Source organism: Eurosta solidaginis, chromosome 3 (assembly GCF_040869045.1).
Source record: "Eurosta solidaginis isolate ZX-2024a chromosome 3, ASM4086904v1, whole genome shotgun sequence".
NCBI lineage: Eukaryota > Metazoa > Arthropoda > Insecta > Diptera > Tephritidae > Eurosta > Eurosta solidaginis.
The window spans coordinates 181,735,231-181,748,195 of record NC_090321.1 but is presented as its reverse complement, the minus strand read 5'-3'; the positions used below and the strand labels follow the sequence as shown (position 1 = coordinate 181,748,195).

The following is a 12,965-nucleotide window of genomic DNA, read 5'->3' as shown; positions in this document are numbered from 1 at the left end:
ACTACATGTAGGTTCCTTGGCCCATCTAGCGTTTGCTTGATCCGTGAAAAGAGATCGTAGGCAGTGTTAGCAAGTGTTTAGAGGAGGGATGGCCCAACCAGCGGAGGTTATGGTTTCCAGGTTGGTGCCTTCCCTAGCTAGCTCATCCGCGGCACAGTTTCCTGAGATGTCACAGTGGCCAGGAACCCATATTCTGCTTAGGTTGCAATTTTCAGCTAGGTTGTTGAGGGTTTCTCTGCACTTCAATGCCACTAGGTGTTACTGCATTGCAGGGATTTTATGGCAGCTTGGCTGTCAGAGAAAATTTAAATAGAATTGGTCACCTGCAGGCTAGCAAGATAGAGGGCTGCTTCCCAGATAGCTATGAGTTCAGCCAGTGGTCGGGTAAGCGAAAGCTCTCGCTTAGATGGAGCTTCTCCGAGAATATTCCGCTGCCGACTCTGTTGTTTAGTTTAGAGCCATCTGTAAAAACGGAGATTTCGTGAGATCCCGGCTCCACGCCGTTTGCCCACTCGTTCCTCTCTGGGATTCTTGTGGAAAATGTGTTCTCCCAGCAAGGGGACGATGTTGTATGGTCCAATTTCAAGAGATAATGCTTCTCTTGTTTATCATAACAAAATTCGGCAGAGAGGTTGCCTTTACTATAAGGAATGCTTTGAGGAAAAAGCAAATAGATATTTATTGTGAGAAATAAACACTTCATTGATAGCAGTAATGAAGCGTAATTTATCAAAAATAAATCATATATGTATATTTAATAATTCGGGAAAAATTTTAACAACGTGACATCAGAACGGACATGGTTGTTCCGAGAATTCAGAGCCGTAACAAAATCCTCAAATCCCTCGCTGGCAGTACCTGGGGAAAAGATAAAGAAATGCTCATGACTACATACAAAGCAATTAGCCAGCCAATTACGTGCTACGCGTCACCCATATGGTCGCCAAGCCGAAAAATTACCCACTGGAAGAAACTACAGGCCTGCCAAAATACTGCTCTCAGAATCGCCACGGGCTGTCTTCTTATGTCCCCAGAACACCATCTGCATAATGAGGCGAGAATACTCCCCATCAGGGAGAGAAATGAGATGCTGACCAAACAGTTCCTGTTGAATACCCAGAAACCTGGGCATCCCAACAGACATCTGATTGATGAACCAGCACCGCCTAGGGGCTTAAGGAGTCATCTCCGTAAGCATTTTGAGGAAATACGGCACCTGAGAACCCAGCCGTATGAAGTGAAAAAACACAAGCAGGTCCTTGGTGAACTCCATAAACAGGCGTCGGACCTTTATGCCGGGAATTTCCCGGTGAATCCAGTACTTAAAGAAAATTATCCAAAACTCGCGGAAGAGGAACGCATACTCCCCAGGGAAACGCGTGTCACTCTTGCTCAACTTCGTTCTGGATACTGTAACAGGTTAAACTCTTACCTATCCAGAATCAACCCCGACATACAAAATGTATGCCCCGCTTGCAATGTGTCCCACATGACACCAACCATCTCTTTAATTGTAATGTGGAACCAACGTCTCTAACACCCCTTTCCTTATGGTCCACACCTGTTGATACGGCAAGTTTCCTTGGACTCCCGTTAGAGGATATTGATGACAATTTGTGATCGGTCGCGGCTATTAGGTGGGGCGAGCATTGCTACAACAACAACAACAGAACGGACATGGCGACATCTGTTTCGATTATACCTTGTAAATCTCTTCTTATCCCTTTTCTCCCGGGAGTGTGATTTGAACCCGCACTCCTATGATGGTTAAAGTGTTACAAACGCGTTTGAAGAGATTTACAAGGTATAATCGAAACAGCTGTCGCATTGTCCGTCCTGATGTCACGTTGTTTAAATTTTTCCCAAATTATTAAATAAATTATAAATTAAAAATTGCTTCAATAAATTTTTTTATACATTTAAAGCAATAAGGGCAACTCTCGCTTAATTCATACTAAATCATATATATTTTATTTTATTTTCGTGAAAATATTGTAGTATTGGAATCTTAAACTTGAGTCCAGTCAAAAAACCACAAGTTGGGAACTATAATTTTTCTACTTAAGTAATAGTATTCTTGCCTTTGTTCTTTGCCATTACTTGTTACATTGGCATACGAGGTGATGCGATAATGAAAATAATAGTGAAAACACCGTAGGATTATTTATGGCAGCATAGGTCAGCTTATGGAAAATGTTAAGTATTTAGTTACGAGGATATTATTTTGTAAACTACCTTGAGTTCTCGAGTCACCTTTAATTGTTCGTCAGAGTCAACGGCCTCCGCGCTGGACCGGAGTCCACAATTCAAATTTATTTGTATGGTTTGCCTCCACCACAACATTTTCAAGGACGGTATAAAGTTTATATGACTGAAAAATTAAGAAATTAAACTGACCAGCCATTAACTGAATACCACTATCCATAAATCTTGTGAGTCGTGGTGCTATTGCAAAACCAATTTGAATAGCATTCTCATTTCAGTAAAGGTCAGTGTAACATTTGGTATCCAGTTTTTCATGATTTAAATTCGCCAATGTACGTAGAGATAACATGACGCAAATGCTCTGAAGGTAACATCTCCATAAAAAATTTTTTGGAACTATACGACGTCCAAATAACCTTCCCCCTCAACTTGGATAATTTTAAATGAACTCGGGGATATGTGACACCTTGCTTTTTTCTTTAGAGATACCTTATATAATCTTCTACATCCTTTCTGACCACCACTTATCAGTATCAAGTTATTAAAATTTTTATCAGTTGACCTTCTTGGCCAAATCTCCGAATATTATCAGAACTGCCCACGTTTCTCAGAGTCAATGTGCGCTTAAAACCCCTTTTTTACGCTCGTTTACTTATTTCACCCTTCACAAACCCTGGCGGTAGATCAACTGATGATTTCTTCCAATTGCTGTTTTGTTTCACCATTTAAAGGATAAAGGGCCAATTAAACTTCCTTAACTCTAACACCATAGTCGTAACCATACCCATATCCATAACCATCTCCAATGTGATCGATTAATGGTGCCTTAACCTAAAAATCGTGAAAATTTCATAAAAATTAAGAAAACGCAAAAAATTACAAACATATTCCACAAAAAATAAGTCTCTTAGTCATAACGTATCCAAAACAATGAATAAAATCTACAAAAAGTTATTAAATTCACCAACTCAAATATTTTTAGGTTATGGATATGGCGAGAAACCAAAACCCAATTGGTTGGCTATGATATGGATATGGCGTTAGCGTTATGGTATGGCACCATTAATCGATTACATTGATTTCCATAAGGTAGGTTCGATCAGCTGTTTTATCTAGTTATGGTTTTATGGTTATAAGTAACCAATTATTGGTCCTTAAGCCAAGCGCAACTGAGTATAAAAATAATAGCAAAAGTCGACAAAGTGAAAAATACAATAGTGTATGCGTGTTCATTGGCCGGTACTGGAAATTTTGAAATTTAATATGTAAGTGTATACAGTACATTTGTAAACAATTTCGTAGTCGGCGTATTTTACCTACTGTATAACGGTGAAAACAGTGATACCATAGGCACCCAAGTAAACAAAGCGTGCAATTAAAATGCAAACGGCATTAGTCAAAAGTTGTGTCACTGTAATATATAAGTAGCGCCAAATCTCAAATGACAATAGAAGCAGTTGAGAAGCACATGACAAGTGCACTTCAATTGCACTCCGTTTTGGTAAAGTTTGAAAAGGTATGATAATTTATAATTATTTAATTTGAGAACTAGCGGTAATATCGTAGTTAAAACGTGCCCTTTGCCTATGGTAGGCAAAAGCAAAGTTGTACAAGATTTTGAAAAGAACGCCAGTTATATGAAAAAAACGATGTGGAATCCATCTGCTTGACTAATATAAAGCATAAGAAGAATTGTCCATACCTAGGTAATTGACTTTTCAAAGCACATGATACAAAAAAAGCATTATTATCATACAAAACTTACCCCATTACGAACTTTCCCATTACTGCGATTTTCATCTATGCCATTTGTTGATGGGCCGCCACCGATCTTGCCATTTGTTGCACCACCAAAACTCATGCTGATTGCTTCGAATGCGTAGTGATCGACTTTGCTCTTATGATATTTCGAAGGCTCGTGTTCCGTTCTGTCGGTATATAACTTACGGCGAACTTGTTTCGAATATAATGGCCTTTCGCTCCTAAGAGAAAACGCCGAGTGCGAAAGAATAACAGATGTTGATGCCTTTGACGTTTTTTGCCTAAATAACGGCGATGTTTTTTTGCTAAGTACACCTAAATCTGCTGGGTCTTCATCTACTGGTGAGAATTCTATTATAGACGATAAATGAGTATCGTTATTTATAAGTTTCTCAGCCTCTACATCCGCCCTGGTATAGCTCGTAGAGGTAGAATTAATATCACTTTGAAAACGATCAAAACAGAATGAAGTTTTTCTTTGTATACAATTTAAGCATGCGCATAAAGGTGTTGTTGTTGTTATTGAAATTGAAGTAGAAGTTGTCGAGGCGCCAAAGTACAAGGTCCCGTCGTCTATAATCGCAGGTTTAAAGGGAATAAGTGGTGACCATTTCGTTGGTGCGTAAGGTGAGGAATCTCTAGACGAATTATTATTTTCGATGCAAATGCAATCGGTCAGTTGAATTGTTTTAGGTCGTGAATGAGCTACAACACTTCGTATAATTGCGCTTGCCATGCAACAAAAAACTTATTGTAACAGACGGATTTGTCGGGTGAATTGACAGGCGAAAGTTCGATGACAGAGTTTTCGATAGCGTAAAGGTGATTACCGCGTGTTTATATTAGCTCAGGTTGTGTGATGATCTCTGGACGGCAGTAAAGTGACAATTTTGTTGTTGTTTTTATTTGATGATTCACACTTTTGATAGCTGAATTAAATTTGTATGTCTTTATTGTTATAATATTTCAGTTCATGCACTTTATATTACATTATATTACACAGTGCAACAACTTGAGGGGACAGAATGATTCCTACTCCAGATGAGAGACCTAAGCTCCTGTGGTTAAATGTGCAAACCTCTTTGGTCAAATGTCATAGCAATTGTCATTTTGAACTTGCAATTTTCTTGAGTGATTTGAATTTAAATAAAGGTTTAAATACATTTTGGAGCAAAATACGTAGTTAGGGTTATACTACGTTTCCACCTAACCCAACTGGGCTTGCCAACTCTTTAAAGCAAAATGTTTCTTGATAAAAACGAAGTTTTCGTTTTATTGCAACGCGTTTTTCGATATCCCTCCTCATATTTTTAGACGAAACTGGCAAACACGAACTTTAAATTTGGTGGAAACTAAAAAAATAACTTGCGGTCCTGCAAATTGGCCTAAATTAACATACCAGCGATGTTCATTTGTTTAGAAAATACAAATTAACTAAAGCATACAAAAGTGCACATACACAAACGCTTATTTCTTCTTTGTGGTCTTACACGTACTTTGTTCAAAGATTTTTTGGGAGAGCACCTCTATTGAAATTTTCCAGAAGTAGTATAGCGTTCTTATATATTGGAATAACAGACTACCCTGTTCGCTACATGCGCCTCGATGGGTCTTTTAAAGCCACAATAGAGGTGGCAGGTTGGCGCAAGTTCGCTGATTCAAAAATAAAAAATAAATCGTACAACATGCCAGATCACAGTAGTGTTTTTCAAGAGGAAGTAGTAGCTGTGACTAAAGCAGTAGGAACACTGGAGGAAGATAACAGGTGCGTCAATTTACATTGACAGCAAAATAGCATAGCATATTAAAGTGTGTTAGAGTGCAAACAACCTCTGGAAAAAGGCGGTATAAGGAAAAATATACACCTATATTTGATCCCTCGTCATATGGTAATAGAAAATGAAAAAGTGGACGAGCTAGCTGAACAGGGCGAATCCATCGAAGCTTATTTTGTAGATGTCCCAATCAGATTGGACGAGATTTTAAGAAGGCGAGATCTGCCTTGTCAGTGATAGCAGATGTAGATGTGTCTGAGCAGGAAACGATTGAACAAGTTTTATGTTCGGGCCCTGCCCTCGCCAGGCTAAGACTTCAGCTATAAGGAGTGGCACAGCTCAAGCATCAGCTCTAGAAGCATGAGGTAGCCTAGGTCCTAGAAAGCTTCTAAAATTTTCCAACAGGACGTAGTTGTTTTATAACACAAATCCTGGTTCCTGATAGGGGTTTTCAGTTTGATCGTTGAGCAAACTTCTGGTAACACTATGGCCTGACTGCGTATTTTGATCCGATTCACTTGAGAAAGAAAGGAAATCTGACTAAAAAATGCAAAGAGATTTCGAGCTCACACTTTATGGGTCTCGGTCTTTCATTCAAAGCTGGAGCTATTTCGATTCCACAAATGCTGTTGCACAGTGTTATAATTTCATAAATAAATGATCATTCCAATCTACAATTACTTCAAGGTTGTAGCCCCTTGTTATCTCGAATTTTTTAATTTGCTTGTTATCACACCAATTGCATGAAACGTTCCTGCACACAATTCAAAATGATAAAATAATGTTTGAGCTTTCCAGTTAATAAGGAAGATTTTCTTTTATAAACCAAGTAATCAAGGCTCCTACGCTCAGAATCTCAAGGAATTTTTATAGACAGAGCACTTTCCGAAACACGCAAAAATCCATATTGTGTCTGGTTCACGGATGGATCAATATTTGAAGACGGAAAAACGAGAGTGGCATTTATGAGCCGGACTTCAAAAAAAACGATCTACGCAGAGGCTTATTCTCGAGGAGCATCCTTATTATGTCAGACAACAAGGCAGCCTTACGTGCCTTGCAGTCTTACACAATTACTTCTAAGCTAGTGGATGAATGCATTGGAGTCCCAATTTATGATCTGGGAGTCAAAAACAAGGCTTTGCTTAGATGGGTTCCTGCTTGTCAGGGACATAAAAGTAATGGACAGGAAGACTTCCTAGCCAAACGGAGTGCTATAGCAGCATTCTATTATCTAGAGCAATTCTTTGGGAGCAACTGGGAAACAAAGCAGTTCAGACGACACTGGATTGAATGCCCAGGGCAAAGGCACGCCAAACTGTTTACACTTCCGGCAGCGAGGGTATCAGCCAAACTCAATAATCTAAGAAGAGTTGACCTACGAACTCTAACATCTGTCGCTTTGCTTTTGTGAGTTGGAATATGAAAAGCCGGATCACACTCTCTGCAAATGCGTCACTTTTTTTGTTGTTGTTGTAACGATAAGGACACTCCCCGAAGGCCCTGGGTAGTGTTATCGATGCTGATGATCCTTGGCCGGATGCAGATCCGGTACGTTCCGATAACAAGCACCATCGAAGTACTAGTCCGACCATCTCGGGAACGATTTGGTATGACCACAGGAAACCTTCTAGGGGCAAGTAACATCAAAAACCCCCCTGGCTTCACTCGGAACGGCATCGAAATGCTTTGGGCTGGCACCACCTCTAGCAAGGTATTGAGATCTTTCTATCTATGAATGATTTTCTGAGTTAACAAATCACTGGCCAATGGAAGTGCAAGCTGTGCTGCTTTACATCCTGAAAGGCCTCAGTTGTGTCAGCTTCCTATTCAAAATTGCGAGGACATGGCGATTATATATCTGTACCGACGTTGTATCGATCGATGTCTGCCTTAATTAAGTCAATATCACGGTTAAAGAATGTGGTAACACAAAGTGAGCTGTCATTTAGGATTCTAAACTTAACTTTTTTCTTTCCCTTTACCTTGAAGAAAGTCTCCTATTCAAAAAGTGTTCAGGCACCGAAGCAAATAACAATATAAATACTATTTTTGGAGTAGGTTGTTGTTGTTGTTGTTGTTGTTTTAGCGATAAGGTTGCTCCCCGAAGGCTTTGGGGAGTGTTATCGATGTGATGGTCCTTTGCCGGATACGGATCCGGTACTGGCCAGACCATCTCGGGAACGATTTATATGGTTACATTAAACCTTCAGGCCATCCCTCCCTACCCCACCCCCAAGTTCCATAAGGAGTTTGGGGTCGCCAGAGCCTCATCTGTTAGTGAAACGGGATTCGCCGTTCGAAGGTGAGGTTGACAATTGGGTTGTAGAATCTATATATTGCGCTACACAACCCCTTTAGAGTAGGTCGTCACAGATTACCAAAATCTGACAGAAATTCCATGAGAAATACATAAACAAATAACAATAGAATTAAATATTAAGCGAAAAACAAAAATTTAAATAGATTATGATTATGCCGGCGCGTTGCTGCCGCCCGCAAAAAATTAATTTGTCTGGTTCAAAAAACAAAACAAAGCAAATTGTGAATACCAACCATTCCCAAGTCCACTTGAATACACACAAAAAATTTTATTAAAATCGGTCCAATTGTTAAGGAATAATTCAATGAAATTCACACGCATACAAGAAATCCCAGATGCAACTCTATTTAAACCTTCGTTGTGCGATGTGGCCTGCGCAGGCCATTTCGATTTTTAAAGGGGTATCTTTCTTTGTTTAGTTAAGTTTTCAAAAAACGGCGCCAATATACCATACAGGTCTGTTAGCTGAAGCTTCTGAAATTTTTATAACCAGTTTGAGTGGAGAAAAGTAAGTATTTATGTATTTACAATTGAAATAGTGATCTGTATTATTCATAAAGAGGTTTGTTTTATGTTGTGCCGGAACAGAAATACCACTTTTAGACGAAGTAGATAGGGCTCTATTAGCTATCGGTAGAAGTAGTAATCGTCTATCAAGTGAGCAATTGCGCCATCACGAGGAAGTGCTGAGCAAATTTAAGCAGCGGAGGATGAGGAAGATGATCCGTATGTCACCGACGACATTGAATCTTTTGATGACGAAGAGGTGTCTGATATTGAAAATGAGCTTGAGTTCGAATTAGAATTGCCTGAAAATGAGGACATTTATGAAGTTGGATGGGATGAAGTAATAGAACAAGAACCTAGTGCCTGAAATCTTGGAAGTGGAGTGAATAGATTACTAGGCGAAAAAAGCAATAATACGAGTGCAAGACTGACAATATGTTTTGGAAAAGGAAACGCCAGCACCTAGAACACGCCGTTGGAACCGAATTAACAGTACCAGACCAGTGGGCTGTTCATAGATTTCTGCTGAATCCAATGACTATTTTTCGTGATATAATGTCACCTGATATAGTGGATATAATTGTCCGTCCGACGAATTGGAAAGCAGTAGAAGTGATCAAGGCCTGGAATTAGGCTAATCCAAGATTAATACTATGTAAGCAAAGGATTTATGGCATTCTCGGCATTTTGGATGTTTATAACGCAACAATGTCGTTAGATCGATTCAAAATGTTGCTTCGGTTTGTTCGTTTTGATGGAGGTAACACGTGTTCTGAACGTATGTTGAGTAAATCTGCACCAATTGACGACATTTGGACTGTAATGAATCACAATCTTCAAGAAGCATATACCCCAACGCAGCAGTAACAGTAGATGAGCAGCTATTTCCTTACCGAGGGCGAATTAGGTTTACGCAGTATATTCCGTCTAAGCAAAGTAGAGAATAAAAATTTGGTAGATCTGCGATTCTTCTAAAAACTTCTGTTTTTAAACGGTTTTATTAAGCTTGACTTGACTTTTGACCTTGTTTCTAAAATTTTGATGTTGCTTTGCCCGGAGCGTGAACCCAGAAGCTTCGGCGTGGTAGGCGGAGCACGCTACAATCACAGACAGAAATAATGATAATTAAAAGTATAAAACAATCGTTAGAAGCAATGAAAGCGAGATCAAAACAACACAACAAAACAGACTTGCCTTCCTTTCAAGCTAATGCTAGTGTAACTTTGCAAAAATTAGTTAATAGCTCCGACACATAAGCAGTTTTTCATATAGATGAGTTTAACACAAGCTTATGCATTGTGAGTAGGCACGTATTTTTATGGACAACGGTAGAATGAGCGACACTGGCGCCATCTGATATTGAAAAGTAGCCATCTCCCAAATTTTGTTCCAAGCAAAGCCTAAGAAGAAGAATTTGACAGTTTCTTTGGCTAAGGGTGTTGGCACACTTTGCAAGTGAAATTATTTTTCCCACTGGCTGGTAAAATTTCTAACATTAAAAACTGCAATATAACAATCGATTAGGACACAAAATATGTTAGCAAGTATTTTTGTTGTATAGGGAGAATGTTTATAACAGCGCTTCGCGAAACTTTGTATGTGAATGAGCAAGGCGTAATAACTTCAATTGCTACGTCTGAAGTTCCTTCATATTTACAAACGCAACATTTTGGTTGATTGTGGCGATGTTATTGGAATGCATAAGCTTGTGTTAAACGCATCTATATGAAAAATGTCACCGCCTTATCGGCAGAGGGCGAAAGAGGGATGGGAGAAGCAACTATAAAGAAAACAACAAACGTAATTAAATTGCTCACACTGTTTGTGCAATCGCCATTTAAATAATAACAAACAAAACGAAATTCGACAATAACAAATGAAATTCCAACATGTAATTATAAATGTGGCATGTGAGTATATAATATATGTATGTATGTGTGTGTAAGCACTGTCAGGAACACTTTCCGTTTGTTGGACCATACACATAATTGTGTATATAAACATATAAACTAACCGGTTAAGTTTTCAAAGTGTTTTTTCCAGCTTCTATTTTTTTTTTTTTTTTTGCGTTTATTTATTTATCGTCCTTTTGGCTTTGTTTAAGAAAACAGTTACTTTGCTTTTGACGCCTCCACACGAAACACCAAATCAATTGATTTTTACACCATAAAAAAGTACATTCGCACCAACACAGTCGCGTTCTTGGTTGAAAGAGAATTTGTAAATAAATTACATTTATAAACTTTCGTTACAATAACATTAATATTTACATACGAATTTGTTACAATTTGGAAAATTTTGTTTTACAAGAAATAAAAATTATCACAATAGCTGCGACCACGTCCAGCCGCAGTTGCCTCTCTTCGGAAACTAATTCGACCCGCCAGCAGCGCCGCGACAACATTCCCAAGTCCGATTCAAAACATGTACATATGTGTCTGCATGCACATATGTATTGCTACCATTAGCATCTAGTATCCAATACCGAATTGCGCCAAAGACAGTAGATCTCCCAGAGGCCGGCCGACGGCCTAACGTTGACTCCAAAAACCAACTCAGTGTCTATGAGAGAGTAATCAGTGCAGCCGTTTACTGCGCCAGCGCTAACAAAAGACTTGATAACGCTTGTATATACATTCATACATATGTACTTATATATTAATAGTAGCTTCAATATGCACTGGTATCATTTTCAACCTCCCCAGTAGAGTGCAAAGAGCGGTAGTTTTATTAGGTGGTTGACTATCACCCAGTCGGAAATATTTAAAAACATTTCTTTACACAACTTGTGAGTCCCCCTTCCCCACTCTGACAAGAAATATTCTTGTTGTTGTTTTTGCAGTAAAAGTCGCCGTGCTTAATTTGAAAGAATACTTATTATCAGAATTTTGTAAGTGAAATCAGAAGTTTCAACAAGTTTGGAGCACATTGATGTTGTAGTTCTGCAGTTAAATATATGGATCGAACTTCAAGAATCAATGCCAACTGGATGTTACCCCACTATTTTCTTGGCAGGAATGCAAGCAATAGAAGTTTGCGCAAGAGAATGTATACAAAAGGCTTATCCACACGAAGTATCCTAATTACCTATGTCAGACAGCTAGGCTGCCTTACGTGCATTGCAGTTTTTTACAATGGAAGCCAAAAATAAGGTCCGAGGCCCTTATCTTGACTCACAAAGGCGCACACTAGGAAACCTGTTAGTAAAAGGGAAACAAAGCAGCTTAGACGACAATGAATGCTCAGGGCAAAGGCAGGCCAAATTATTTATACTCGCTATGAGAGCATAAGCCAACCTCGTTAATCTAAACAGTCCTCTCTATCCTCTCTACGAACACTCATTGAGTACTATTCGGATCACTATAGGATGTTATATCATCTAAGCAAGTTAAATCTATCCTCTACACAAATCGGTCGCTTTTATGGCCTGGAGGATCACATACAGTAATTGGCTGGAAGGTCAAGCACAAGAGAAATAAAGTAGTTAAAAAAAAATTTTTTTTAGTTAAACGCTTTTATTGAAAACAATATTTACATGATTATTACTTAATACTGAAAGCTAGAAAATAATTAGGTTGGGCCTAGGTACTAGTCATCACACTCCTCATCAATCTAGGGCTTTGATCAGACAATCACATAGAAGCGTTAGGCGCGTGAAATTTCTAGAAATGTGAGGCGTAGCATAACCTTATTAAGGTTCAGTTGGTCTTACTTATGACAATCAATAGAAATTTGACGCTTCCAACGCTTTTATTTAATTGTCTGATCAACGCCCTAGATTGATGAGGAGTGTGATGACTAGTACCTAGGACCTACCTTATTATTTTCTAGCTTTTAGTATTATTATTACTTCATGTAAGTATTGTTTTCAATAAAACCGTTTAACTTAAAAATATTTTTTTTATTATTTTATTTTCAAGTTTTTAGTCTTTATTTAATTGCCTATTATTTCTCATCCTATTTAGTTCATTTAGTGACTCATTATTACATGGACTCTTTCCTGACAATTTGTTACAATATAAGGCCTCAATACTAATCCTTCCAAAGAGTGTACTCGACTCTGCGCCACGTATGCTTGTCCCTCCTCCAATTCCAAAATATCTTGATGTCACTTCTACCGGACTGTATGTAATATTTGTTCCAAATATGAGCCAAATCGGACAGCATATGTCGCTTTCTATTCATTTATGTATTAAAAATAAAATAAATGTAAGGCGCGATAACCTCCGAAGAGATCTAAGGCCGAGCTTCTCTTCCAATTTGCGTCGTGCTTCTCTTGATTTTCCCTAGAAATTGGCCGGACGGGACCTACATGTTTTATGCCGACTCCGAACGGCATTTGCAAGGCAGATGAGTTTTCACTGAGAGCTTTTCATGGCAGAAATACACCCGGA

The 12,965-nt window shown here is 38.7% G+C and overlaps 1 protein-coding gene across 5 annotated transcripts in view; it reads right to left on the bottom strand.

Annotated features, from left to right (window-relative positions):
- Rab32 (RAS oncogene family member Rab32) overlaps positions 1–10,955 on the bottom strand; it is a 145,605-nt gene extending 134,650 nt beyond the window's left edge. The window contains exons 1-2 of one of the 5 annotated variants that reach the window (XM_067774145.1): positions 10,586–10,955; positions 3,971–5,024 (exon numbers count right to left, since the gene is read on the bottom strand). In XM_067774145.1, coding sequence (XP_067630246.1) covers positions 3,971–4,702 — 732 coding nt within the window. In that variant the 5' untranslated portion in view covers positions 4,703–5,024; positions 10,586–10,955. The remainder of the gene's footprint in view (positions 1–3,970; positions 5,025–10,585) is intronic. The other 4 variants (XM_067774147.1, XM_067774149.1, XM_067774146.1 and 1 more) reach the window with 4 other exon arrangements.
- Positions 10,956–12,965: the final 2,010 nt, after the last annotated feature.